Source organism: Manacus candei, unplaced genomic scaffold (assembly GCF_025592945.1).
Source record: "Manacus candei isolate 608988 ecotype Guabito, Panama unplaced genomic scaffold, ASM2559294v1 h1tg000008l, whole genome shotgun sequence".
NCBI classification, from domain to species: Eukaryota; Metazoa; Chordata; class Aves; order Passeriformes; family Pipridae; genus Manacus; species Manacus candei.
Window position 1 is genome coordinate 26,089,609 of NW_026138056.1, and position 26,085 is coordinate 26,115,693.

The 26,085-nt window shown below is 37.8% G+C and overlaps 1 protein-coding gene across 1 annotated transcript; it reads right to left on the bottom strand.

Annotated features, from left to right (window-relative positions):
* Positions 1–3,651: 3,651 nt before the first annotated feature.
* Positions 3,652–25,816, bottom strand: LOC127461542 (ATPase family AAA domain-containing protein 2-like). Its single transcript, XM_051769441.1, has 23 exons — positions 25,708–25,816; positions 24,983–25,037; positions 24,101–24,173; positions 23,032–23,121; positions 21,994–22,084; positions 21,686–21,801; positions 20,311–20,485; positions 19,541–19,629; positions 19,051–19,210; positions 17,529–17,619; positions 16,789–17,103; positions 16,092–16,197; positions 14,659–14,839; positions 13,023–13,208; positions 11,684–11,819; positions 11,337–11,533; positions 10,046–10,205; positions 9,583–9,705; positions 9,416–9,499; positions 8,605–8,895; positions 7,776–7,900; positions 5,349–5,477; positions 3,652–3,854 (listed from the first exon to the last, which is right to left on the bottom strand). The coding sequence occupies exons 1-23, from the start codon at positions 25,735–25,737 to the stop codon at positions 3,816–3,818; spliced, it is 3,042 nt and encodes a 1,013-aa protein (XP_051625401.1). The 5' UTR covers positions 25,738–25,816; the 3' UTR covers positions 3,652–3,815.
* Positions 25,817–26,085: the final 269 nt, after the last annotated feature.

Consider the following 26,085-nt stretch of genomic DNA (forward strand, 5'->3'; position numbering starts at 1 on the left):
AGAGTCTCACACACTGTGGCAAAACATTGGTTTGACATTCAGGGATGTGAATGTGCCAATGGGCACGTCTGGTGATAATGTAGCAGCTGCATTGTCTTTGACTAGAGTCTCATATGTAGTTCTTCAGCTGGGACAGAATAAAATACCTATCAATTCCTTTTCTGTGTGTGAATTAATCTCAGCAAAGGGGAGGAGGCCCTGCTGAGTTCATTATACTGAATACTGTAATACATTTGTCTCTAAAACTGCATTACATTAACTGAGAATAATGCAGCTTTTATTCTTTCATATGTATATTAGCTTAATGAGACATTAAAACGTCTAGTATTTAAAGCATACAATGAGATCTATAGTTTAAGCTTCAGAAATCATCCAGATACCTTACAAGTGCTAACAGTACTCTCAACAGGAGAAATTTATCCTTTCATTTATTTTTAAATTCCCCTTTCATTTTACTCCATAAAATGCATTTATTTAAAGGAAAGCAGTCTAAATCTTTAATACTTAATCAAGTAATCTAAGTTAGGAAGGCAAAATGGGAACATATATGTTGGATAATACCCTGCTTCTGAGCAGGTCCAAGGAAATTACACTCATTTTCTCTTTCACTTTCTGTAGTTAATTAATCAGAAAATTCTTCCTTTCCCACTGAGCAGAGTTCCCTAAGGAAATCTCTCCCCTTGGAAGCAAAAATATCTATCCACAAAGGGGCCACGTGCTTTGGCAGTGACCTCCAGATCTCCCAAACAGGCTGCTGACATACAAAAATGTTGGGTTTAGACCTCACTGTGGGAATTCCCCAGCACCAGCATGGCCTGTGACTGTTACAAGGGAGTCATTGGTTCAGCCTTGCCACTTTTGCCTGCAAAGTCAAAACAACAGCAGATGCATACCCAGACAATCAAGGAAAGACAGAAGTGGTTGCAGAGCTATAACTATTTGCTATTGCAGACCAGCCTTACCCACTGTGTTTTTCTCCTCTCAGAAATTTACTGCATCTCATTACTTCTGTGTGATTGCCTCAGGAACAACACCCATAAATCTGTGAAATGTCTATATGGTATTATCCTTGCATAATCTTGGCATACTCATAAGTAAAATCCTTCACCAAATGGAAAGTTACTGTCAGTAATTTGATTTTCTGAGATCCGTTCTTTTAGACACTATTCTAGTGTCTAAAAGTCTGTCTTGTATTTCTATATGTGATGAATAATTTCAGTAATATTATTTTAAAAGAACTTTCAAGACTCTGTTTCTTTGATTTTTCCATCATTCCATATCACATAATAATTACCATTGAACTAATTTAATAAGGTATATTATAGCAGAGCAGCAGTTTTAGCTGATTAAACATGTATCAAGAGTATTAAACAATCTCCTTCACCTTTGTTCCAAAGTAACTGCATATAATACTATATAATCACTATTATAATTAAATGTATGTTTCATGGTGTAAGAATTTTAATATATCTCATTCTAAAGTCTACCAGTTCAGTTTGTCTCCTGGTTCAGCACTGCTTGTAAGATTTAAAAAACAAAAACAAAAACAAAACCACCACCAAAACTCTGCCGTAACACTTTAAGGGAGGAATTACAGTTTGTGAGAAAGAAGCAGCTTTATTATGCAACAAAGGACTGTAATACAGCACACCTGACAAAGCTCAGCAGCTTTGAAAGAAAGACAGCTAAAGAGCTAAACTGGACTAACACAGCAAAAAGCTTAGATCAGGCACCTTGGAGTTTTCAGTGCATGACTTCTTTTTTCCACCTTCCCAGCTTTTCTAATAAGTACTTTTCAATAGGATTTTTTATTCTAGTTGAGGCAGGATGAAAATAATAGGAAACCAATTCACACAGAGATATAAAAGAAAAGGAGGCCTTCAGACCAAGAAAATCATTGCAATTTATACCATTTGTGGGGGAAAAAAAAATGGAGAATGTTTTGGGAGGACTCTGAAGCTCCTGGAGAACTAGAATGTATTCCAAAACATTACATCTGCAGTAACAGTGCAAACCAGTGATTAGTGAGATAAACAGCAATAGAAATGCCACTGGATCTCTGCATATTTTCCAAGATATATATAAAAAATTACTTAATCTGTTTCAGAATATAAACTTTAACTTGTCTGTCATGCCAACTAAAGAACCTCTTCATTTCAGCAGGGAATTCTGTCAGGCCCATTTAAAGTCATATTCAAGCTACCCATGTTCTATACTCATATCCTTCCTTTCCCCATATCTGTTTCCTTTTAAAATCCAGAAAATAATTGTAAAAAAAAAATGCATTTATACAGTGTCAATAGTTAATGCTCACTTTATAAGCATGCAAAAGCTGTGTTCTCAGTAGGCACATGCACGCAGAGCACACGTATACATCACATCTATACATAAATATTTATAAACAGTTGACCACACATACCATGGAATGCTTTGAGTTTGGAAGGGACCTTAAAGGTTACCTCCTTCCAACACTTCTGCACTGGCTGCAAAGCGGTGGTGTAGTCCTATCCTGCACCAGCTGCTGCTGGTAAGAGCCACTGGGGGACAGGGATGGGGCAGGCAGGTACACCCCCCGCTCCTGTGAGGCCACAGGGCAAACAGAGTCACAAGACAGACCAGCTGCTGTGCCAGCCTGTCCCACAGCTGAGAGGCTGATCTTAGTCCTGGCCTCTCACAGAATCACAGAATATTCTGAGTTGGAAGGGACCCACAATAATCATCAAAGTCCAAGTCATGGCCCTGCCCATGACAGCTCCAAAAATCACACTATGTGCCTGAAAGTATTGTCCAAATGCTTTTTGAACACTCTCTTGGTGCTGTGACCACTTCCCTGGGGAGCCTGTTCCAGTGCTCAATCATCCTCTGGGTAAAAAACCTTTTTCTAATATCCAACCTAAACCTCCCTTAACACAACTTCATACCATTCCCTCAGATCCTGTCAGTGGTCAGCAGAGAGTAGAGATCAGTGCCTGCCCCTCCATTTCCCCTCACAAGGAAAATGTAGACTGTGATGAGGTCTCCCCTCAGTCTCCTCTTCTTCAGGCTGAACAGACCAAGTGATCTCAGCTGCTCCTCAGACAGCTTCCCCTCAAGACCCTTCACCATCTTCATACCCCTCCTTTGGACACTTTCGAATAGCTTAATTTCTCTCTTATACTGTGGTTCCCAAAACTGTACACAGTACTAGAGGTGAGGCCGCACCAGTGCAGAGCAGGGTGGGACAATCCCCTCCTCGACCGGCTGGCGATGCTTTGCCTGATGCCCCCCAGGACACGGTTGGTCCTCCTGGGTGCCAGGGCACTGCTGACTCATATTCAACTTGCCATCGACCAGGACCCCCGGGTCACTTTTCGCAGCATTGCTTTCCAGTATCTTGTTGCTATCTGTATATACATCCAGGATTACCATGTCCAAGGTGCAAAACCTAGAACCTCTCAGTTCACTTCTCTTCACTAGAAATGAAGTTGGAGGAAAAAATAATCAGTTCCCATGAACTGTCTTACAGTGATGAAAATGTTTGGAAGCTTTGTGACAAAATCAGTAGACAGAATCAATACCCTCTAGAAGAATTTCATGTTGTTTTCATGGAAGGAAAACATTTTGTCCTGAAACGAGTTCTTTCACCCAGCGTGCAATGGGATGATTCACAGTCAGAGTCGAGGTTATGTCTGATTTCAGTTATGTACTGAAAGAAGTTTCTTTATTCTTTTTTTCTATAGCTGCTGCAATTACTGAGATGTTATACATAATTTATCTATTTGGGAGCCATACATCAACTTCAGAATATGTCAAATAAAGTATACTGAAGTCAAGTATCAGAGATAATTTAAGGCAGCAATTTCTTTCTTCATTGCCTAATAAGAAAAAAAGACAAATTAGTAGTCAGCATGAATGCAAACTTGAGAACCCTGTTTGCTTCTTTATCAAAAGAATTAAGAATCTGTTCATACATACAATTGTTAGCAATATTTAGCCAATACATTTGCTACCACCATCACAACATCTTTCTAGACCCACTAGCTTCAAACATGTCCTTAGGAACCCAAAACAGAAGTAGGCTACAGAGTCTGCAGTGATTTGCATAATGGGACTATGGATCTTCATCAGTAGTGGTTTCAACAATGAGAAAAGAGGCAGTTCCTGAAGAGCCACAAATAAAAGCTGGAACTGTTCTGTTCTGCATTCTAAGTACTTGTTAAAGTCTCTCTCTTCATATAGTAGAGGTTGCTCCAGCTAATTCATGCAGTCACTCTGAATAGAAGATATTTTTTGGTTAAAGCTAAAGGTAGAAGTAGAAAACAAACAAAAAAATGAAGTCCAGTCACAAAAGTTCACATGCCCTGAGATAACATAAACAGGTCCCTTCTCGTGATAAAATACATCACTATGCTATGTGAGAGAAGGGTGCATTTTTCAGGCATAGCCTCCCTGAATCCACAAAATCCTCAGTGCTGTACAGTCAGAGCAGAGCATCTCTTCTAACTCTTTGTCAGCTGCAGAAGAAAAGATCAAGATGACTAAGGCCAAAGAGAAGACGCTTCCTATTTTTTTAAGGCAGAATGAGAGGCATAAAGAATTTTATCTGTTCTCAGGCACAAGCATCTGAAAGACAAATGGTTTCAAGGATCTTGAAGCTAGACTGAATATCCAGCCTATCTGAATCAACTCAATTCTGGGAATGCCCAACTGGAACCGTGGGTGCATGTGGAAGATTTCTGCTCAGTTCTGACAACTCAGAAATCCTCTCTTAGAGGAAGAGATTAGATAATTTGACCCATTATCATCAAACTGTCATAGGCAGAAAGCTCCCCATTTGTCAAATTAAAGATGCTTGGGCCATACTAGTTAAAAACAAAGTCTGGTGAGACTAGAGAAAAGTCTCAAGTTCTTGCTATGTTTCATACTTAATTTCTTTTCAAGAATGGACTGACTGCTATACGAGCATTACCATGTGCTCCTTACTGCCTGCAAGGGAAGAAAGAGGAAGTGACAGACTGAGAAAAGTGCCCTCCTTTTGCAGCCCCCACCCCTGAAAAGGTTCTGGAGAAAAACTATTGCCAGACTGAGGTTAACTGGTTTGAGAGGCCTGTCTGGGTGGACCCATTGTCTTCAAGCCTTTTCCTGCTAAATTCGCCAACAATTATGCCAAACACAACAATGGTTTTGCAATATGGATAAATGTCTTCCAGACTGAAATGAAAAAGTCTTGTGAAACAGGCAACTAGGCAGTAAAGAATAATGCTAAATAAGCATAATGTTCACAGTGCATACCTACATATATGTAACACATACACAAACACACACATAATAGTGTGTGACAGAAAGTGCTACAAGACAATAAAACTTACCTTCACTAATTCAGTTTTGTCATCATCTTCCCTGTGTTGGTAAATGCACTGGCTGAGAACAGCATAAAGTCTTTCCATGCAAGATATACTGACGTTTTCAGTTGCCACAATAATAGAATCCAAAACTTGCTGAAAAAAAAATTGGAAACTACAGTTCAGAACACTGCAGGATACATCCTACTTTCTTACATTGTTAAATAAAAGTGGCGCTTCAGAGAACTGATTAAATATATGACAAGATTTAACTGGAGAAAACAAAGTAATTTTTTATACTTCAGAGAAAAGGGAGGCTTACATTTCAGGCAATATTTTCTTACTCATCAATGTATGACATCAATGATCATAATTGCCAATCATCTGCTTCTAAAACACCAGGGAATGACACAACCCACTCTGTCATAGAGTAGCTGCCACAGCAAAGCCACAGTTGCATTTCATTCGAAATGCCATAGGAGGCTCTGGAAAATGCATCTTTGGAAACCAGGGTACAGATCTTTCAGATACAGCTGTAACAGCTGGAAACGGAACCATCCTTAGTTGCTCATCTTTACCCATTAGCTGAATGTGTACTGTGGCTAACATCAGTTAGCTCCCACCTTGCCACTCAAGAGCGAGTAAACTAGCAGTGTGACTGCCTGTAGCAAATAACCACTCTCTCATACAGTCCCTTCTTTTACCAAAGATGTGAATGTGATGATCTCTGGGAAAGCAATGCTAACACGCTAGTGGCAGCACTGCTGTGGCTGTTCAGTAGCTGTGTGTTGTGTGAGGCTGTGAAGATGTAGCTTAAGAGAGCAGCCACACCAAAGAAAAATATTACTGCCTGGCAACTGCTTGCTATCAAACTCTGCATCCCTCAGATCAGCTAGCACAAGATTTGAGCATTCCCTTCAACTTCATCCTATACAACGTGCAAAGAAGATGCACAAAAATCACACAGCGTTCTTTCAGCTGCTGCAAACACAAGAGATAGGACGTGACAGAGGTTCATGGCCAGCATCCCATATGAAACTATTTCCAATTGCTGCCACATAGGTAACTGTATGCTCTTCTGTATGTTCATCAAGTTCTACACGTATTACCAAGCAAAAAAGCAAACACACACACACACAGAACACCAAAAAAAACCAAACAAAAAACCAAAAACAAAAGCAAACCACAAAAAACCCCAAACAAAACCAACCAAACAAAAACCCCATACAAAACCAAGCAGCTACAGTTTGGAGGAGCTCTCTGGTACAGGCAGCAAGTTCCAGTGACACCCATGTTAAGGAAACAAGTTTTCTAAAAGATGTGTTTCAGGATTGTAGCTCTCTGCTTACAGCTGAAAGAAGTATAACTCTACCATTTCTCCAGTCAGTAGGCAGTAACTTTGGATTACACGCTGTTAGCACCCTGACTCTAGAAAAGCCTATGTGGCCTCTTGAATTACACAGGCACACATGAACAATAGAACCCCCTGAAATTTACTTCCTTAGAAGGCCAGCTTAGAAAGTTAGTTTCACCTCTACAAATCAGGCCAACTCTTAAAAATGTGACAGAAATTGTGTTGAGAAGCCACTTCACCAATGGAGATTTCTCTCTGGTCACATTGTCCCCACACAGGGGAAACATCCAGGTAATACTCCTTTTCTCATCATGGCAGCCTCCACTGCTTTGACCCACCTCCAGGACTTCAACCTAGCAATTTCTCGAATTCTCCTCAAGGCTATATTCCCTGAAGGTCAGGTCCTTCTTCTACCCTCTCATGCAGAGGAATCTCTCATCCCAGCTCACGCAGAGGAATCTTTTTTGCTCCCTGCAGCTAGGCCTATTTTTGCCTCCTTCCCCAGTTGTAGCCTAGGATAGCAACTTCTCTCCTGCAGGGGCCTGGAAAAACCTTGTAACGCTGCAACTGTATGAAGGCAAAATTTTAACACTGGATTTTGAAAGCATTTGAGAAAAGCAGGAATTAGTGTTTTATCCAGGTTGAGCTTTAGGTCAACCTGCTAATTTCAGGTTTCAAGTAATCACTGCTAAAAATCAAGGCCCTTTTCCAATTCCTAATAAATGAAAACAAGCGAACAGCAAACCGAAAAAACACCTGCATCCCCAGTTCATCATAAAAACTGCTAAGACACTAATAACCAACAGTAGTAGCAGGTAGTCAGTGGGCTATTTTAAAATTTAACAAGCCCTTTTACATTAAAAATTAGGAAGAGAATCCAGTCTCCTAAAATTTAGTTCAGCAAAAACAAGAGCAGCAGTCCACACCAGCTGTGGAAACAACAGTCATAGTCCATCACAAGCTGAATTATTTCACAAGCTGTATATCCCTCTCATAAGTTGTTTGAATTGGCATTGGTTAACAACCGACTTAATTTAAAACCACAGAGGTACCAAGAAAATGTCCTGCTTCAGTGTTAACAAAATTGAAATTAGACTTACTTTGAGCTCAGAGTAATCCACAGACGCTCCCCGTGTGTGAATTTTCATTGCTTTCCTGTCACATACTCGCGGTTGCTCATCCACCTGAGAACGTCCCGCATAATTTGTATGACGTACTTGTGAATCTGGAATGACACAAATTTCTTAAGTCATGATTTCTCTTTATCTGGACTACAGCATCAGTGAAGTATCCTGTACCTGGAAAAGAGTACCTCTTTGCAACAGAGACATAAGTGTTACCATTTTTTTCACTGAGAAATGCTTGACTCCTCCTTTCTTTCTGGCACTGCTCCATAAAAACGAGAATCGGACACAAAAAAAAAGCACTAGAGAAAAAAGGCAGGGTAAAACTAGGAAAAAAACAGTCATGCTACCAGAAGAGCACTGCACAGTAAAACTCTGGTAAAAAAAAAGAAAGGAGCAGTAAAAAAAAAGTATTTTAGATTAGGAAACACATCTTACATTTCAAACATTAGGACATAATTCTTCTATTCCACATGTGACTCTTCTATTCCTCACTGCTTGAAGTACAGTTTTTTAACTTAAATTGCTTATTACAGAGAAGATACTTGTGCAATAGGTATGAATCTTTAAAATAGGTACCATTTGAAAAATGAATTGCAGAATCAGAAAACAGAGGCAGTGCATAAAACTGAATTTGGTCAGCATAACTAGAGGAGCAGCATCATTATGCAAGAAACACTGTTTATTTGAGAGACACGCAATGGAAGTAACAGAATGGAATTAAAGAAGGCTAAAACCTAATAAATAGTTTAACCCTCCTAAAGGAGAGAAAGGAGATAAATGACCTGTTTGACCTTTCATTTACCATTTGAACGTCCATCTTCAGAAGTTCCAGCTTTTTGCCAATCTGGCATGCCACTCGTCTTTCTTAGGTCTGAATGTTCAGGAAGTACGACACTCTTCCTTTCAGTAGGAGATTCAGCCACAAGGGTCACTTCCTCTCTATCATTTTCTGTCCCATTTTTCTGTTGTCCTTGAAGTACATTTTCATGTTCTTCCATAGGAGTATCCTGGGAAGACGCAAGCTGAACATTCTTCATCTTTGCTGCAATACTGGAAGAGTCTTCCTTCGTTTTGTGTTTTGTTTTTGACTTATCTACAAAGAGATACAAGAAAAATTAATCCAAACCATTAACAAAACAGTTCTTTCTCCAAAACGCAGCATCATCATCTTACTTGCAAGGAAAATGACCACAGCTTAAGTACCATTGTCCATCTCCCTACGTGTGTCTAGAGAAAAAGTTGCAAGTTAATGAGGTCAGTTTGCTACTAGATATATTATAGGCAGAGAAAGGGAACACACTGCTCCATGTAGCTAAAAACTAGTTGAATATTCAGCCATGTACAATGTGTTGGACTTCAAGCCGTAAGTGCCATTAAATGTCAGTTGGGTCATCAAGGCCAGGCTCTTACAAAGTCAAGCACCCACTGCTTTGAATTTCATAACCACACTGAATGAATGACCTCAGGATGTATCCTTGCAACCTTGTGAAGCATAATAAAAAATTTAATGCCTCCAGCATGAAAAACCAGGCATCACAGGAACCTACTGTTAGGCCACAGGAACATTGACTTTATCAGCTTCTCCAAGAAAGTCTGAATAAAACTTAACTTACCATTAGAGGAGGGGGTACTGGCATCCTCAGGTACTGCTGGCATCGTTATTTTTTCATTACACTTTGGGACCGTTTCCTTACACCCTGCAGAGCAAATAATTGTTTCTTGCATAGTTGTTTACAAAGAGTGAGACAAGTCTTAAAATCCTCAGCATGAAAAAATATACCTCTTTCCTTACGAGATTCTTTAATTTCTTCACAGCGTTGTTCAAAATCTTTATCCAGTTCGTGCCTCACTATGGAATATGCAGTATCACTCAAAGCATAAGCTTTGTGTATCAGGAGGCAATCTGAAATGTTAGTTGGAACTGAGCATTTTCTACTAGACAATGAAACCCTTTATTTTGTTTTACTTAGAATGATTTTTCTCTTTTCATAGGCAGGTTCTGAAATGTTATCTCAGATAGTATTTTCAGCATAGCAACAGGAAAGTTAGTTATTAAAGCAAAAGCACTAGTTACCAATCAACACATCTACCTCAATTTCATGAGCAAACAGTTTATTTACAACCTGGTAATTTTAAACAACCCCAGAGAGCATTTCTTCCCACACCTACTGTCTGCAGATGACATTTACCAATTTACACCTTTAAAAATTTTTCCAAACTAGGGATAAAAAGCACATCCTCACCTCCAGGACTTTCATATGGTTGGTACTCTAAAGTATTGCTACAGATTAGATCAATGTCCTTCAGAAAATCTCCTGCAGTTAGATACTTGTGCATGTCAATCTTGGAGAGAACTGTTGACAGGTCCATGGGCTGTTTAATAACAGCCTTGTAATTGGGTGCCTGCAAATGAAATATATGTGCTTAGAGATTTAATGTAGTAGCGACCAAAATTTATTATTATTATTATTATTATTATTATTATTATTATTATTATTATTATTAATTATTAATTATATTTACACTTTTATATTGTTATATTACTATAGATAATGACCAAAACAGCTACATATCTCCTTTTCATTGCAACCACATTGTTCCAAAATAAACCTTATATATATAAACACCAGTTATTCAGTGTTATTTCACTCTAATCCACTCCAAGGGATTTATTAACAAGAACTTCAGTTACCCCACCTTCAGGGAAGGGTTGTAACAGCATCTATTTTCAAATGAGCTAACTGGACGATTTCTGTACTCAGACTATAAAAGGAGCCTACTGACTAGTTTAGATTAGGACATCTACATTTGTTTAGATTATTCAAATCTCAGAAACTACAAAGAAAGAAAAAGACAAGTCAATGGATGCTTAGGAGAATGGGACTTCACTGAAAGGCAAAGCTATCTTAAAACTAAAACTGACTTTGAAGTATGTGCCTCTGGTTTAGACTTATTCAATAAATTAAATGAGAGATGTATGGGAGCAAGGAAAAAACATGCAGCCCTTATGGTTGATCTTATACTGAGGAAAGGTACAGATAAAAGTGAAAATAGAATCTGAAAAGTTATTTGACAAGCCGTTGCTTCTACTCCTGTTCTCACAGAAACTATTGATAGTCAATTAAAGAGCTTTTGGCTTTAATAAAACAACCATATAGGTACTGTTTATAATTACAGACAAAGAGATCTCTGCTATTTTTTTCATCGGCAAACTGTGTTGGCATTTGGTGTAACTGGCACTTGGATTAGATGATCCTTTTAGGTCCCTTCCAACTGAAATATTCTAAAGTTATAAAAAAAATTTAAAAGAACACAAGACTTTCAGTGAAGACTCAAATACAGACATTTGAGAGTCTCAAGGAGTCAACAAAAGTAAAAGTAAAATTCACTTCCTGCTTCTTGGAAAATCAGAATAGTATGGTCCTAAAAACAAAGATAAACCTTCCTAGAAACAGCAAACACCGAGAAACATACACAAAGAGAAATCATGAATACACATAGCCATAATGGGATTACAAATCAACACTAATTTACCTCCTCTGGGTCAACAGGCTTCATAAATGGTCTGAAACGTCTGTCAACGACAAGTCTATGAGCCACGTCCCTTAAGTAAATTCTAAGTTCACGCAATGTATCCTCTTCCTGCTCCTCCACCTGTCTTATTTCTTCCTCTGTCAGCTCTCGAGGCTTAGGTGGTGGTGCTATGGGCAAGACTTCCAATGGCTGCCAAGCTTAAATTAATCAGGAAATGATAGTCAATTGATGGTACTCAAATGCAAACACGTGAGAAATGACTGATAAAAAATTACCACCAAAGCAAATACTGTATTAGCTGTTAACTTACAGTTAGCAAAGTTTTATACGTAGAATATCCTCCTCACCTGTGTTGTTTTTTGATGCAGGAGGTTGAGCAGCTTGCTTCATAACTAAGTCCTCAAAAAAATGTCTTCTTTCAGCACATGTAGGTCGTGGGACTTTGAAAACTTCTTCATATTCATTATTAAACAATGCTTTTATCTAAACCATGAGAAGAAAAGATATTTCAGATAAAGAAGGCCACACAAATTTTTTATATTCTGTTCCAAAAGGATGAGTACCTCTCTAAATTAAACTGAATACTCATCTGGATAAGACAATCAATGAAAAGTTATCTTCTTGGCCTTAAAAGGTTAGATTTTTATAGCATGGCAAATTAATAAAATACTTTCTTTAAAGAATACCTTCTAGAGTTCAAGCTCCATTAAGAAGCTGCAAGATAAACCACTGAAAGAGGGGTGACATTCACCACCCCCAAGACTGTATTATTTTGTATTTACCTGCCCTGCTATCTTTTAGCTTGAATCTTTATGGCAGCCACAGAGGGAAACAGGCAAGGCTCAGCAGAAAAGTGCTGGCTTTTTAGTCAGGTGTTTGGGTTTTCTTTAATTATATTTTTAATTAATTTAAATGAGGTGTCCCAAGTTGCATACTTCCAAGCTGTACTCCATTTTTTCCATCTCTACTACCAAAAGGTATGGAAGGAATTTCAATCCTTATTTTAGGAGGCCTTTATTAACAGTATAAAAACTCCTGTTACTGAGACAAAATAATAAGAGCATAATATTCACATTTTGAACACCTTCCTTTAGTGAACACTCTCAGATGTCTACAAAGCTCAGCATATCCTCTTAATCAATTTTGTTAAGGAACACAACTAAAAATTTATTTCAAAGTTACTTAAACAGGAATTGGACCTTAGCTTTCTAATTTGTCAAGGTTTCACCCGGATGAAGACTGTAACTGAAATTTTTATAAAATAATTTAAATTTGAAGTTATATTCCGTCAGTTAACTGTGTGACCACCATATTTTTTTCGGTATAAATATTTTCTGACAAACAGTCTTTTTCTTAGCTACCTTTCAAGCACCATATATTCTTCACTAAGGACACACCTAACCATCTTGAAGCCACTGAAACAATTGTGTGAAGTAAATCTTTATATCTGTCTAATAAGCTTGTGTATGTGAGAAGGGAGAAAAAGTTGGGTCAAAGTCAATCTTTAGTCAGAAAACACTTTAGAGAAATGCTTTCATCATCATTTTGTCTAAGCAAGTTTTAAGAAACCTGGTTTGGGTTTGAGTATGAATTTGCTTAAGAGCAGCACAGCACTCCAATGCTTCAGGGAGTTATAAATTAAGAAGAAATTGAATAATAAAGAAAGAAAAGTATCAACAGAAATACCTCTTCTGGGAGATCTCTGTATTGCACATCAGATGTCGCAAGGAGCAAAACTGGAGTAAACCTTGGGATGTTCTGCAGTAGTGTTGTAAAAACAGATTTCAGTGTAGGTCCAACAGTCGCCCACCAGGAAGGGATTTGTGGGATATATATGATACTTGGTGCTGTTCTTTGAGCTTCTCGCATCAACTGGTAAAATGAATGCTTGGGTAAGAGAACTACATCATGTAGAACAGGCTACTAAATGATTGCATATCAGTCAAACTATCTTATGAAACAGGAGTACCTGATGCCAAAATATCAAGACAAACCAATAAATGAATGACTCCTAACAATGTGGTAAAATTTTCACTTTTACTAAAATACAGACATCACTACAGAGACAGAAACAGACCTGAATCTCTGTCGGATTTCAAAACTAACTTAGGCGTAACATAACTCCTAAAGAGCCTCAGAACTCAGCTGATGTGGTGGTGTGCCTGAAAAATCAAAGACTAACCCTCAGCAAGATGTATTAGCCTGGAAAAATCGCTACACGACTGCGACTATCCCATTTTCAGTTCAGAGTGCATACACACCCAAGACAGACTGAAGCACAGTCTGAACAAAGAAAGACCTATGTGAAAAGATGAGGACTAACACTGTACAAGAAGTCTGGTTATAATTCATAACTTCAAGCACATTTTATAAGAGGTAACCAGTCCTTAGCCTGTCTGAAGAGTTAAATCACTCACAGCCTCTCATTACCAAAGGATCCACCAGACCAGATGATGTGCTTTGAAGACCACAGGCCACTGCCTCCAGATGGCACCTCAATCACAGAAGACAACATGTGCCATGTACCTATTGCATGAGGGAAGCCGCAACAGTCCTTTCACACAACAAATTTCTCCATGCACTGTTTCAGATTAACAACCTGGAAAGGAGGTGTTCCTCCTACATGACAAATTAGTATCCAGTCACATAATTTGTCTGTCCAGATTTGTACAGCTCTCAAATGTTTTAATACAGTGATGCCAAACAATGAAATGGATTTCCTGCCAAAAAGTAAAAAAGAAAAACAGCACTAATCTACTTATATTTCATTTTTCTAGTTAAGGGAAACACGCCACTGCACAAATCCAAGTGTTCCGTGAATTTTAATTATTTTACTGCATGTACTGCAGCAGTATAAGCTGTATATATATGTGTAAAAAACGAAACTATTCTTTTCCTCAAAACCTTGGCTGCTCGACAGATATAATTAAAAAAAAAAAAAGCTACAAAATGTGCATGACATGCCGTCAGGTTGATGCAGAGCCATCTACTGGTAGCACAGTAGAAGCAACGAAAACAACTTTCTGGATCCCACTGAGACCAGTAGGATTTCCTGCCACAAAGAAGGGTTTATTAGCAGCACCTCCCAGCTTCCAAAGCTGCTAGCAACATTCTCCTTGCTTCATTTCAAATGAAAAACATGGTTATGTATAATATCCTTACTTGGTATCATCCCATGTAGAAGAAAAGCAGATTTTAAGACAGAAGTAAATGTAACAGAACGTTGAAATCAGGCCACCTCCATTAACAATCAATTTTGCCTACTTCACTACTTTGTATACAGTTCACCAATCCTACAAGATTAACAAGAAAAAAAAGCTACCTGTATACATGTTTCATCTGGTGATGTGCTAACAAACAAAGTTGGTGTGTCTAGTGTATAAATTGGAAAGTTTTCAAGGGTATGTATTACTGCAGCTGCCAAATCAAAAGCTTGCCCAGATCCTGGCTCTTCAACTAGTAAGAACCGTGGCCTGTAAGAGGTTGGCTGGTCACGAGGATTTCTAAAGCAATAAGAAGAAAATAAGTTTAAAAATGAGTAATGAATAGGCACAGAGATGTTAATTTTTTTCCTATGCACTTCTTTTTTTTTGTAAATACACTCCCTCTTCCACCAAATAATAAGTTGGTCTGTGACCAGGAAGACTACCAAAGCCTACTTTCTCACAAACTGGTACCATACCTCCACTAAGGAACCCTGCAAGTCCCCAGCATGTCTGCTATTCCTTTGGCTGGGTTAAGTAACAGCTCTTAAATCCAACAGGGGGACTGGCCAGCCAAGTACACACACAACAACTGGTCAGTAACCTGATACGGGGCAAAACAACTCTTTCAGCGCAAACCAATTCAGGTCTCTTTACTGCCCATACACAACCATTTTCATTGTGTTTTGACTTTAGGTAACTGTGACATGTCTACACCTGTCCAGGTTAGCTGAAATTTGGCCATAGTTCCTGGAGATGGTGGGAAGGAAGGTGCAAAACATATCTAGGAAAAAAATTATTGTGGGTACTGAAATACATCAGCAGTATCTGAAGAAACACATGATTTGACTAGTTAAATTACAGCAGTACACTAGATACGCATAAAATTTATATTTATTTTATTCAGTCATTCCAATGGTTTCACCTTGAGTAGTCTCTTAATTTTCTGGTAATCTTGCTTCACTAGTGTGAAACACACTTGTGAAGAGGTCAGTAGAGGAATAGAAACAGAGAAAAATAACTGACCCAACAGTAACAATGATAATATATTTTTTTAACAGTTGGCTTACAGGACAACCACAATTAAAACATCAAAATATTTGCATAAACTCAGTAGGTTAAAGATACAAAATACAGACATTGTTCAACAAACTTGTTCTCAATTTTGTTTCTGCTATGTAATGGGCTACAGGTTTAACAATCTTGGAAAGTAAAAGGACAAAAGATGGCTACACAAATCCACAGGGTTTTTTTAAGCTAAAAGGACAGAGAGCACATTTTTTAGGTCTTGAGTCTTCCAAGGAATAGCATGGATTAAACCAACATGTTCTAATAATCTGTGAACCCCTTTGACTCAGGAAAAGAGGTGTGGGCCATTCAGTTTGATGGGTTAGGGCAGTGTACTCAGAACATTAGTACACGGTTGTATCTTCACACTTACTTCTTGCAAATATTGATCACCACACACACAACCCCTTAACTCCATCCTGCACCAAAACAGTTTACAGACCTGGCCATTTTAAAAACATAACCATAAAGGGGACAAACATACCTGTTAAAAGTGCGGAATTCTGCCTTTTTGTGATCAGGTGTTTTATGAGTTGGCTTCTCTTCAGAGATTGATGGTGATTCCTCATCACTGTCAATCACATAATTTCCTACAATAGGATTTAAAGACAACAGAAGTTTGTCAACTTTCCTGAATAGTCCATATCCCTTGCATCAATACATCTTCAAAATCAGTGCTGGAAAACACTTCTCTTGCATTTCATCATTTGAATGCTATTTTCTGAAGAGTTCATTCTACCACAGATCCAAGGAAATTGCACAAAGCTGTCCTACGTCCCATGATTTGCATTAGGTATTACCCCACTGTTGACAAAAACTTGTTTTTTTCCTTAGAATAAAGATGACTAAATCCAACTTCTGTAGTTTCCAGACACCTGAAAAACCCTTCTCCCTCCATGTAAGCATTCATTTGGAAAGAGGTGCCTCATACTTTAAACCTTAGATCCATCTCTGAAATGATAAATGCAACTTTAGCTACTGTCAGAAACTGGGTGCTCCAGCAAAGAACACATAGCTGTCTGCTGCATACTGTGAGTCACTCACAGCTTCATCCTACACTGTGCACATGCAAAGTATAAAATTGTGCTGTAATTACAGTTGATAGGTTTGTGTATGTTGACTGCACAAATCAAAAGTTTTTCTTCGGCAGATTTTTAAACAAATGGATGTTATTATCATACCTTGCTGTTGGCTCTTCTTTAGTGCAAGTTCTGCATGGGGAAATACTCTCTGCAAGGCTTGTAAAATTCTTTCCAGTGTGTTTTTTAACAGTGGCTTTGAAATAGCTGATAGTGCTCTCCCAGGGGAAGGCACAGCCCTCTGTGAAGCTGGAACAGTCTTCTGCATGGCCATGGAAAAGTAATTTGCTTTTATTTTAATCAAATCCATGTTTATCTGCAGTCTCTCTCTACTTTCATACAGCTGAGGATAGCGATGCCGCAAAGCACAGAGGCCAGTTTCAGCACATAAGGCTTTAATATCAGCACCACAATATCCTAACAAACAAAACAAGAATCAAATGTTATGTCAGTCTCAGAATTCAAGGCCAAGATTTCTAAACTGCAGCACTGAAAGACTTTGTATGCAGCCAAAAAATTACCAGATTAAGAGACAATTGAAAGAGTTCCTGCACTGCAGAGAAGTTCTGTTACATGGCTCACAGCCTGATATTCTACACTTAAGAAGCAGCCTGCTCATCAAAACTTTGCTCCTGGGAAAGATGCCCCAAACCCATTCAATGTTCTAAGAGACAAAAAGAAAATTGAAAGCAGTATCTAACTTTGTTTGCTCCCAAGGCTTGTCAGCTGCCTCACTGCCTTGCTCTGCAGCAAGGCACGAGAGCTTGAGTACTGCCTGGTAGAAGCTGAGGTTTCCTAGGACTCAAGTTGCATGCAGTAACCCACACTGTTTTCAAACTTACCAACACATACTTCAGCCAGCTCTTCAAGTAAATTGTCCGATGGCTTCGGGTTCCAGTCTCGTGTGTGAATTTTGAAAATCTCTTTTCTTGCCTGAAAACATAACAGTTGCATTTTAGTTTGCCCTAATTTTTCTCTTAAAAAAACAACTACAATGCAAACCCACAAAACCTTTTACACTAATAAAAATACTTTTCTTATCTGCTAAACTTTTAAGTATTTTAAAGGTCAGTTATTAATATGCCCTTTGCATTTTCAAGTAGGAAATTTAATAATTCGCTACCTGTTACAACATTGTTACACTAAACTCTTGCTGGGGCCTGCAGTGAAATAAAAGGCATTTATATCTTCCATAAAAAGTGAGTTTTCACAAGTGTGAGACCTAATGATGCTGGAGAAAAAAATGTAGCAAAAACCTTTCTCAAATGGAGATTTTTTTGTCAAAGAAAATTCTCTCAAATTTAGCAAAATTTCACGGTGACAATCTCCTTTCTTCATCAGATTTGCTTTTCTGCCAGTTCATTGAAGTAAAAGACCCCTCGCACTTTCTTTCAAATTGCTAGAATTGCTACCAAGAAGAACAAGAAGTATGACTTAAACTACTGTCACTGATCCAGAAAATGTCAAATATTGCCTATTCTCATCTCAGATCTTTGCAAGACTTTCACTGAAGTATTTCTTGGTACACAGATTAATTATGGCAGATTTCTACAATTCTTCCACAATAGGGAAACGTGTATTAGATTTGTTTCATGACACCTCATCTCCTCTTCCTGAGAGCAGATGAAAACTGGAGACAAATGTTTGTGTTAAATGCACTGTTTGGTGTACTTTTACTAGCTTTCAATTCAATAAGCCTATTTTCCTTTTTCCAAAAAGTGCTAAGAAATATCAGTGACAGCCAGAGAGAAAACATAAAAAGAGGGTTCCAGCTTTGCACACTATCTCCCCACAACCCCAGTATTTTTTGGTCACTCTACATCCATTTTTCATTACTTAGGTATTGCAATTAACTAGAAGACTTCCAAGCACTGCAACTGTGCAGTGTACTTCACATCTTAGTCCAAGTCCCTGTTAATAAGTTCCAGTAAGAACGTCAAATCCCAACATAATTCACTCCAGTACCACCCTTGATCAAAGTTTTTGTTACCAACGAAGAACTCTTGTGTGCACACCATTTCTTTCACTTCCAAGATGCTACAGCAGTACTTTCTAACTAATTCATACATTCATTCTTTCTTAAACATTTCAGTGACTGGCAGCATCCCATTTGCTTCACTAGTTACTGCAAACCCAATACTAATTACAGAACTAATTACTTGTTGAAATCATCATAATCATATATATTCAGTACCAGGTTTACCCTCCACAGTACAACACAGTCCCTCCAGACAGCCCTCTCTTGCCCAAGCTGTACACTACTGATGGAGACTTGCACAGCTCTGCAATGCTGCCTTGTTACAGGGGTTTGTTATAAAGGTGGACTTTGCTACATAAGCATTAAGGTTGAGTTGAAGTTTTGACCTCTTTGTTTGGCAAGTTGAAGCGGAATTCTCGTTCAAAGCGTCCAGGTCTTCGTAAGGCAGGATCTATAGAATCCGGTCTGTTGGTAGCTCCAATTACCACAATCTCTCCTCTGCTGTCTAAGCCATCCATAAGTGTCAGAAGTGTCCCCACAATAGAGCTAACAGAAAAATACAATTTTCATACACTGGTTTAGGAAATTTTCTTCAGTTCCACATCACTCAAAAGGACAACTTCTTATTGATGAGATGCTGGTTAGCAGAAGACTTGTTATAAGACATAACAAAATACAGATAACGTATCACAGACCTTGTGCTGATATCAAACTTAGGAATTGTTTTCAATTACTGTTTAAAAATCATCTGAAATTCACTGGCACTGAATTACTAGTTTTCAGGATAAATGAATGTGTCACACCAAGTTAAATAGGTTGCGGTCTCCTTTTCACAAAGATCACGTAGTTACTATGTAGATACAAAACATGTCCTACCTATGAATTTGGTCTTGTTTACCAGACCGTACAGGAGCGAGAGCATCAATCTCATCAAAGAAAATAATTGAAGGTCGCATCTGGTAGGCCTACAGTGAAAACACAGGAATATTGACATTAGTAAAACAGCATTATTTGAAAGAAAAAATGCATGAAAGACATTCTGGTTGGAAAGGCACAAACTAGATTTTTCACACTAGCATCAGGGAACTCTACTAATTGAGCTAAGAGAGTGAAGAGGCACAAATAACAAAAGACAGAAGCCTATGTCAACCCACTGAGACTGGGTGACAAGAAACAAATCATACCAGTAGTTTTTACAGTTATTTGGCAACCACCAAGAACAGAGACAGGATCTAACTCAGTTATAGGTTCGGGAAGCAACCCTCTGTTACCAATTGAAATGACCATGCTTTCAGCCTGCATCTGTTTCCCTCTGATCTAAAGTCACCACCTCCTGCTTCTTGAAACTTCTTTTGTGACTGTTTGGGTGGCTGCTGGGTTTTCTGGGGTTTTTTGGGTTTTCTTATTGGAGGGCAGGGGAGTGGAGGTGGTAGTGGTGGCATGTGGCAGGATTTTCTTGTCTGTTTTACTAGTCTTTCCCAATACATGTCAAGATTTCAAGCCCCTAAAACTCCACTGAAGAAGGAAACACTGACAGTCCCATTTCAGTGGAAGGAGCTGACAAAACATGAAAAAGAATGAATTCTTCTTAACCACAGAAAACTAGTTACAACTTGGTCAGAATGCAGGGCATGTTTCAACCTTACCTGCTCAAATAATAAACGAAGCTGTCGTTCAGATTCTCCTATCCATTTATTCAAGCATTCAGCACCTTTCCTCATAAAAAAAGTTACTCTCATGTCACCTTGACTGCATTCATTAGCAAGTGCACGAGCAAGCAGTGTCTTTCCAGTCCCCGGTGGACCATAGAATAGACAGCCTCTACAATTTAAAAAAATACACTAAAAAAATGACACAAGAAAAAACATCATGGAAAAGTAGGTGTTACAATCCCCCATTCCTAAAACACACAACTCCGCTCTCCTAAACAAAATACTCAGTGGATAAGATAGCGGTAATAGCTGAAGTGTGCGAAAAGTCAAAAGTGTTCCTACACAATTCAACAAGGCAGCAAACAAAATGAATAAAGAGGTGATGCAGAAATACAAAACCTTGAGAAAAGATTGTAGTGTCCCAAAAAGACACTTAAAACTTCTGACAAACCAACAGGAGTGGTTGGAGCCAAACAAGAAAAAAATTCCAGTGCGGAATCTCAGACTGGGCTAACTTTACAATGATACACTGCATATACATTCCTGTTTTCATGAAAGTCAAGATTTTATAACAAAACATTTAAATCTCCCTTGAAAAACTTTTAGTTTTTGAAGAGGAAGTAGTCTAAAGCTGGAAAGATATTCTGCATTTCTGCATTTCCATCAAATAGAAAAGCCAGTACAGTGCTGCTTCAAAAAGAATTTCAATGAATAAAGAAGCAAAACACAGAAATATTTTCTTTTCATTGTTTGCAATACTTTTGAAGTTGCTGAAGGCAAAGAATTTAAAGTCCTAGTTCAATACACCACAACTGAGTTTTGCTGACCAAGAATATACAAAGCTAACAATTAAATCTCTAAGAATTTTTTTTCGTAACACAGAAGTCACTTAGTTGTGTAAGATGCAGTTTCTTATTTTAGCTCAAGCACAACAAGCACTGCAAGCTTTTAGTTGCATGTCCTATCAGTTGTAAAACTGATACTTTAGCACTTGAAAAAAAAAGAGTTGGTGGGAGAGGCAACTGGACTTTCATAAAACAAACCACAGTTGACTATGAGTAGACAATTCCTTCCTACTTACAAACTAATCAAGTCCACTTGCATATGGAACTCTAAAGTAAACATTTCCAACTCCAGGTCTGAAAGGTAAGACACTTAAAAGATAATCTCACCACACAGTAAATCTTTGGACCTACATATATGTTGGATTCTATCCATTTTTTAAACATTACACTTCACTACTGTTAAAAAACAAAACAAAACAACACTGCTGAGAATTTTGAAGCATGGGAACATATTGATACCTCAGCTGAATATTCCCCTGAAAATAGGTGAATGATAACTTATAGTTTTAAACCGTGTCTGTTACCTTGGAGGTTCAATTTTCAGTCTCTCAAAGATTTCTGGATAAAGCAAGGGAAAAATGACCATCTCCTTTAAAGATGAAATGTGGTCAGAAAGACCACCCACGCCATCAAATTGTACCTAAAGTTGAAGTCAACAGAACACATTTTATATGTTAAAGAAAAATGCTACCTCAATAAGGTTCCATCAGAAATTAGACATCAGCACAAAAGAAATATTCATGGCAATTTTCAGATTGCTTGATAAAACTGTAAACTGAGGGAGCAGTAGAGGACAAACCTCTCACTGACACAATGAATCAAAAATACTTACCGAATCTATTTGCATTTGCTCAACACCAGCCAGACTGGCTCCAATTTTTCTGGTATTCTTGTCAACTCCATTTAAGTCACCTTTCTGAAAGCTGAACAGAAGAGATCTGACTTGAATTAAGGAGGAAAAAAAAGGTGCTTTCTAACTTATGAGGCAGATAGAAGATTTCTGATTTTCTAATGATAGCAAGTGAATGCAGATTAAAAATCAGCATAAACTTCCTAAATAGTCAAGTATTCATTCCAACTTTTACGTATAATGGCCATGATTAAATAAAGAAAAATGGTCACTCCAGACTTTAAACCAAGTTAATCATTTTAACAACTCTTAGCACTTAGGAATATCCATGCCAGTCAACACAGCAATTATAGGAATGCAAGCTTAGAACAAGTTATTCCATATGGAGAGACCATGGACTGACCTTGATCTGTACGATGGAAGAATCCCTCCCCTCCCCAAACACACTGATATGTTTCAAATAGTTTTACCTTCTACATTCAAAAAGTTACAGTCCAAGAGAATACTTATTTCAGTGGAGATTAACATTATAAAGGCTGCCCACCACTCCCGGACCTTCCTGAGGACTTTGGAATGTGTGGGCCAGAAGATATGCCTGAAAGACATCAGGCTGAAAACTTTTTTGTTAGACTGTTACTAAAATAATTTTTCTAGAGCATTTGTTAAGTAACAAAACCTATTTCCCCTATTTATAACATTTTCTGTTATGGTGATTTTCTTTCTGAATAAACCACGGTAAAGTACAGAAGCAGTAAAATTTTACATTAAGAAATTACATCAAAGTGTGTGTCTCTACCCCTTTCCCCATTCTCACCTAGAAATCAAATTGTGTATTAAAAATCAACTCTAAAAATCCAGTTTTAGACAGTCCAGTTACAGTTGTCAATACCAAAAGACATGATTAAGTATTGCCACAACTTAGAAAGGGTACAAGATGGAGATGGCAACACTCCATGGATAGGCACATGCAAGGTCCTCCCAAGTAGACTCCTCCCTCCCGTATTCTCCAATTTCATTAACCTTCTTAAATTTTTCTTCTTCCTCTGTATCTCAAAATCCTCATGATTAGATGAGGAAGGGGAGTCACTGTTTGGCACCGCACATCTCTGTCTGCAAACATTCAAATAAACAAACAAACAATTCAAAGTAAAAAATTAAAATGTGCACTAAGTAATAAGAAAATTTAAGTGAACGCTATCTCAGAGTTTACTTTGAGGTCTAATAAGTTTTCAGATCATCAGACTCCTTACGAATCTGATTTCAAAGTACATTATTTGATTTTTCTTAGGAAGGTAAAATGTTTAACTAGTGTGCAAAGAAATTTCTTAACCAAGCTTCTCCTTTTGTCCAATCTCTCTCTCACATACACAAATCAAGTTTCACTTAGCATTATGTAGCCAGTCTGTGAACCATTAATCTTTTAAACTCATTTAAAAATTTGGCTTCAAAAATCCTTCCTTCAATAACTGTCTGCTCTCAAGGTTGCTAAACAAAGTGTTCCTATCTAGCAAGGGATAGATAGGAACTCTCTCTGCTCTAACTGCTTACAGGATCTGATACCGCTTTGTCATTACTATTACAATTTACAATTTATAATTTCATTTAGCATTTTTCTTGTTTAAGGATACTTTCATACAGAAACATGAACTGATTCCAAAGAGACACCAGAATCAGTGTTTGAGTGATTAAAAAAAAGTCCATTAAAACTTTCATACAGGCCCTCCCTCTATCTAAATTTTCTTTGGCTTTAAGAAAACAATTTACATGCCTCAATATTAAATAGTCTAAAGATTTTCAGAGGGACATTCTGCCTTCAGTTCCAGAACAAATGGATTTCAGTTACAGTCTCAGCCACAACCCTCATCATCACCTTATCAACGACCACAAATACAGCAGTCTACATTTTCAAATAAAACCTAACCGCTGGTAAAAAGGATGGCCTCCCCCAGCCAGTGTTTGTTTTCTTTATTCCCTTAGACTACCATGGCAATAATCATACTACTGATCTATAATTATCACCCATCCAAAACCCCTTGAAAGCATTATTCAGTCATGTGACTGAAAAACTATCACTTAATCATACACAAACCTTTTATTCCCTTTGCGTGAATCTCTCTCTCTGACAGGTGAAGATGGGACTGTTGAAAGCAAAGAGCAAGTTTAAGAGAAAGCAGGATAGTCAAAGAGGCAGAAAACGAGACATGTATCACCTATCTCTAAGTTCATGGGAAGTTTTAAGGGGGGTGGGGGTTAATCAGTGCACAGTAGAAGTGAAAAAACACACACTTGATTTTTTAGAACTGAAAACCACGAGTTAGATTATCAGGTCTCTTTAATTACTGTTCTTTCAAGGATAGATAGGTTACTTTTTTTACTGAAAACAATAAGGATGCCAAATAGCAAAAAAAACTTGAATGTCCACAGGATAAATGCATTTAATGAATGAAGGTAAGAAATTTAAAGTTGAGTGTGGCGTGTGTGCATGCGTTTCCACTTAAAAAAAAATCTCACTTCCATGCAAGAAATTTTCTCTTAAGAGAAACTTATAACCCACTTTCCAATGGATCTTGATAATGCTCAATAAGGCAGTGCTTTTCAGTGTCTTCATCATCACTTTCTTTTTCTTCACTTCCTTCTGGTGAAATTACTGCACACAATGTTAAACTGTTTAAGTACTGCTGCAAATTATGATATATTCAAAATACATGACATATATTCCCACCTGTCCACAGCCTTTTATCATGTAAGCATTTTGGAAAAACATGGGAATTTGGAGTTTTTTTCTCTGAATACCTGTGAGCTCACTGCCAGAACAGCCCTAGAATCTTTGGCTGTGGCTTTTAAATCAATAGCAACACAGATATTTTTAATAGATAAAAAATACCCAGTAGTTCAGTCCATCTCAATTGTTTAAGACAAGGCTTTTGGCTAGGGCATAGTCAAGGAAATTTAAAAGAGAACTAGCCTACAATGCTACCTGGATTGTCAGTTGTTTCTTCATCAGTTGTTTCCATATCTAGGCTTTCCTACTTAAAAGAAACAAGAAAGATCAGGCACAAACATGCAGAAACCCTGTGGGAATATCTGGTGCCCATACAGTATCATTATCAAGGCATGCCATTACACAAAAGAGTTAATTAATGCACAGGTGGAAGGAATAGGAACATCACTCTGGCACCCAGGATTAGTAACGAGGATTTCTACTCTAAAATAGGGTTTAATAGATGTGAAAGTTTAACACTTAGCCAGATACAAAACTGAGTGTATCAATTTTAGAGTTATCAATTATCAGGTTAATAATCCAAGAGTGTGGTAGAATCCCAGACAAAGCTATTCCTAGCAGACAAAAAAAATCATACTGTCATTTGAGAGATAATAAAGTACTATGGTCAATTCTGATTGAAACAAACTACAAACTAATTCAGATCTAAACGAAAGCAACTATGAAAGCAGGCTATGAATATGTTTAAAAAACAACACCTGTCATTGAAGAGGACAGTGGAGTAACCTAATTTAATAGAGCAAAATCAAGAAAGAGGAAATATGATTGACTGGAGTCTATCATTTTAACATGACTTTCTCTCAGGAGAGAGGACTGCTTGAGCTCACAGGCAAGGCTGGCACAAGAGAAAACATAGATAAAGCAGTTAAGAGTGAATTCAGTTTTTACTAAGATCTGAAGTAAAAATGTAAGACCTGAAACAGGTGTTTGTAAACAGTGTCCATTCAAAAATCATAAGACAATTCAGAAAACGTAGTATGTATTTCAGCATATCATTGCTCTTTCTTGTCTTCCGAAGAAGATGTTTCCCTCACCCTTACAATGTAGCTGTGGCATAACAGTAACTGTAAGATGTTAAACTGTAATTAGAAAGCAAGAATGACATTTTCGTTTAGACTACACTATGCTTTGGAAGAAGTTTTTTTCAGCTAAATTAAAATTATAACTAAATAATTTCTCTATGTGAAATGCCACTCATAGAGAAAAATAGTAAACTAAATTAATCTACTTCTGTATGGTGGAACACTCCATGGTCTCCCATCCTTCACTGTCTAGGCCTCTTCTTTGTGTCA

What these genes read in the sequence shown, in the direction of transcription:
- LOC127461542 (XM_051769441.1), bottom strand. Translation starts at nt 25,737, where the DNA reads ATGGACACTGTTTACAAACACCTGTTTCAG. An exon ending in GAATTCCGCACTTTTAACAG is followed by an intron (nt 14,840 to 16,091) that starts GTATGTTTGTCC and finishes TTATTGCTTTAG; the next exon opens with AAATCCTCGTGACCAGCCAA. An exon ending in ACCATATGAAAGTCCTGGAG is followed by an intron (nt 9,706 to 10,045) that starts GTGAGGATGTGC and finishes CTAACATTTCAG; the next exon opens with ATTGCCTCCTGATACACAAA.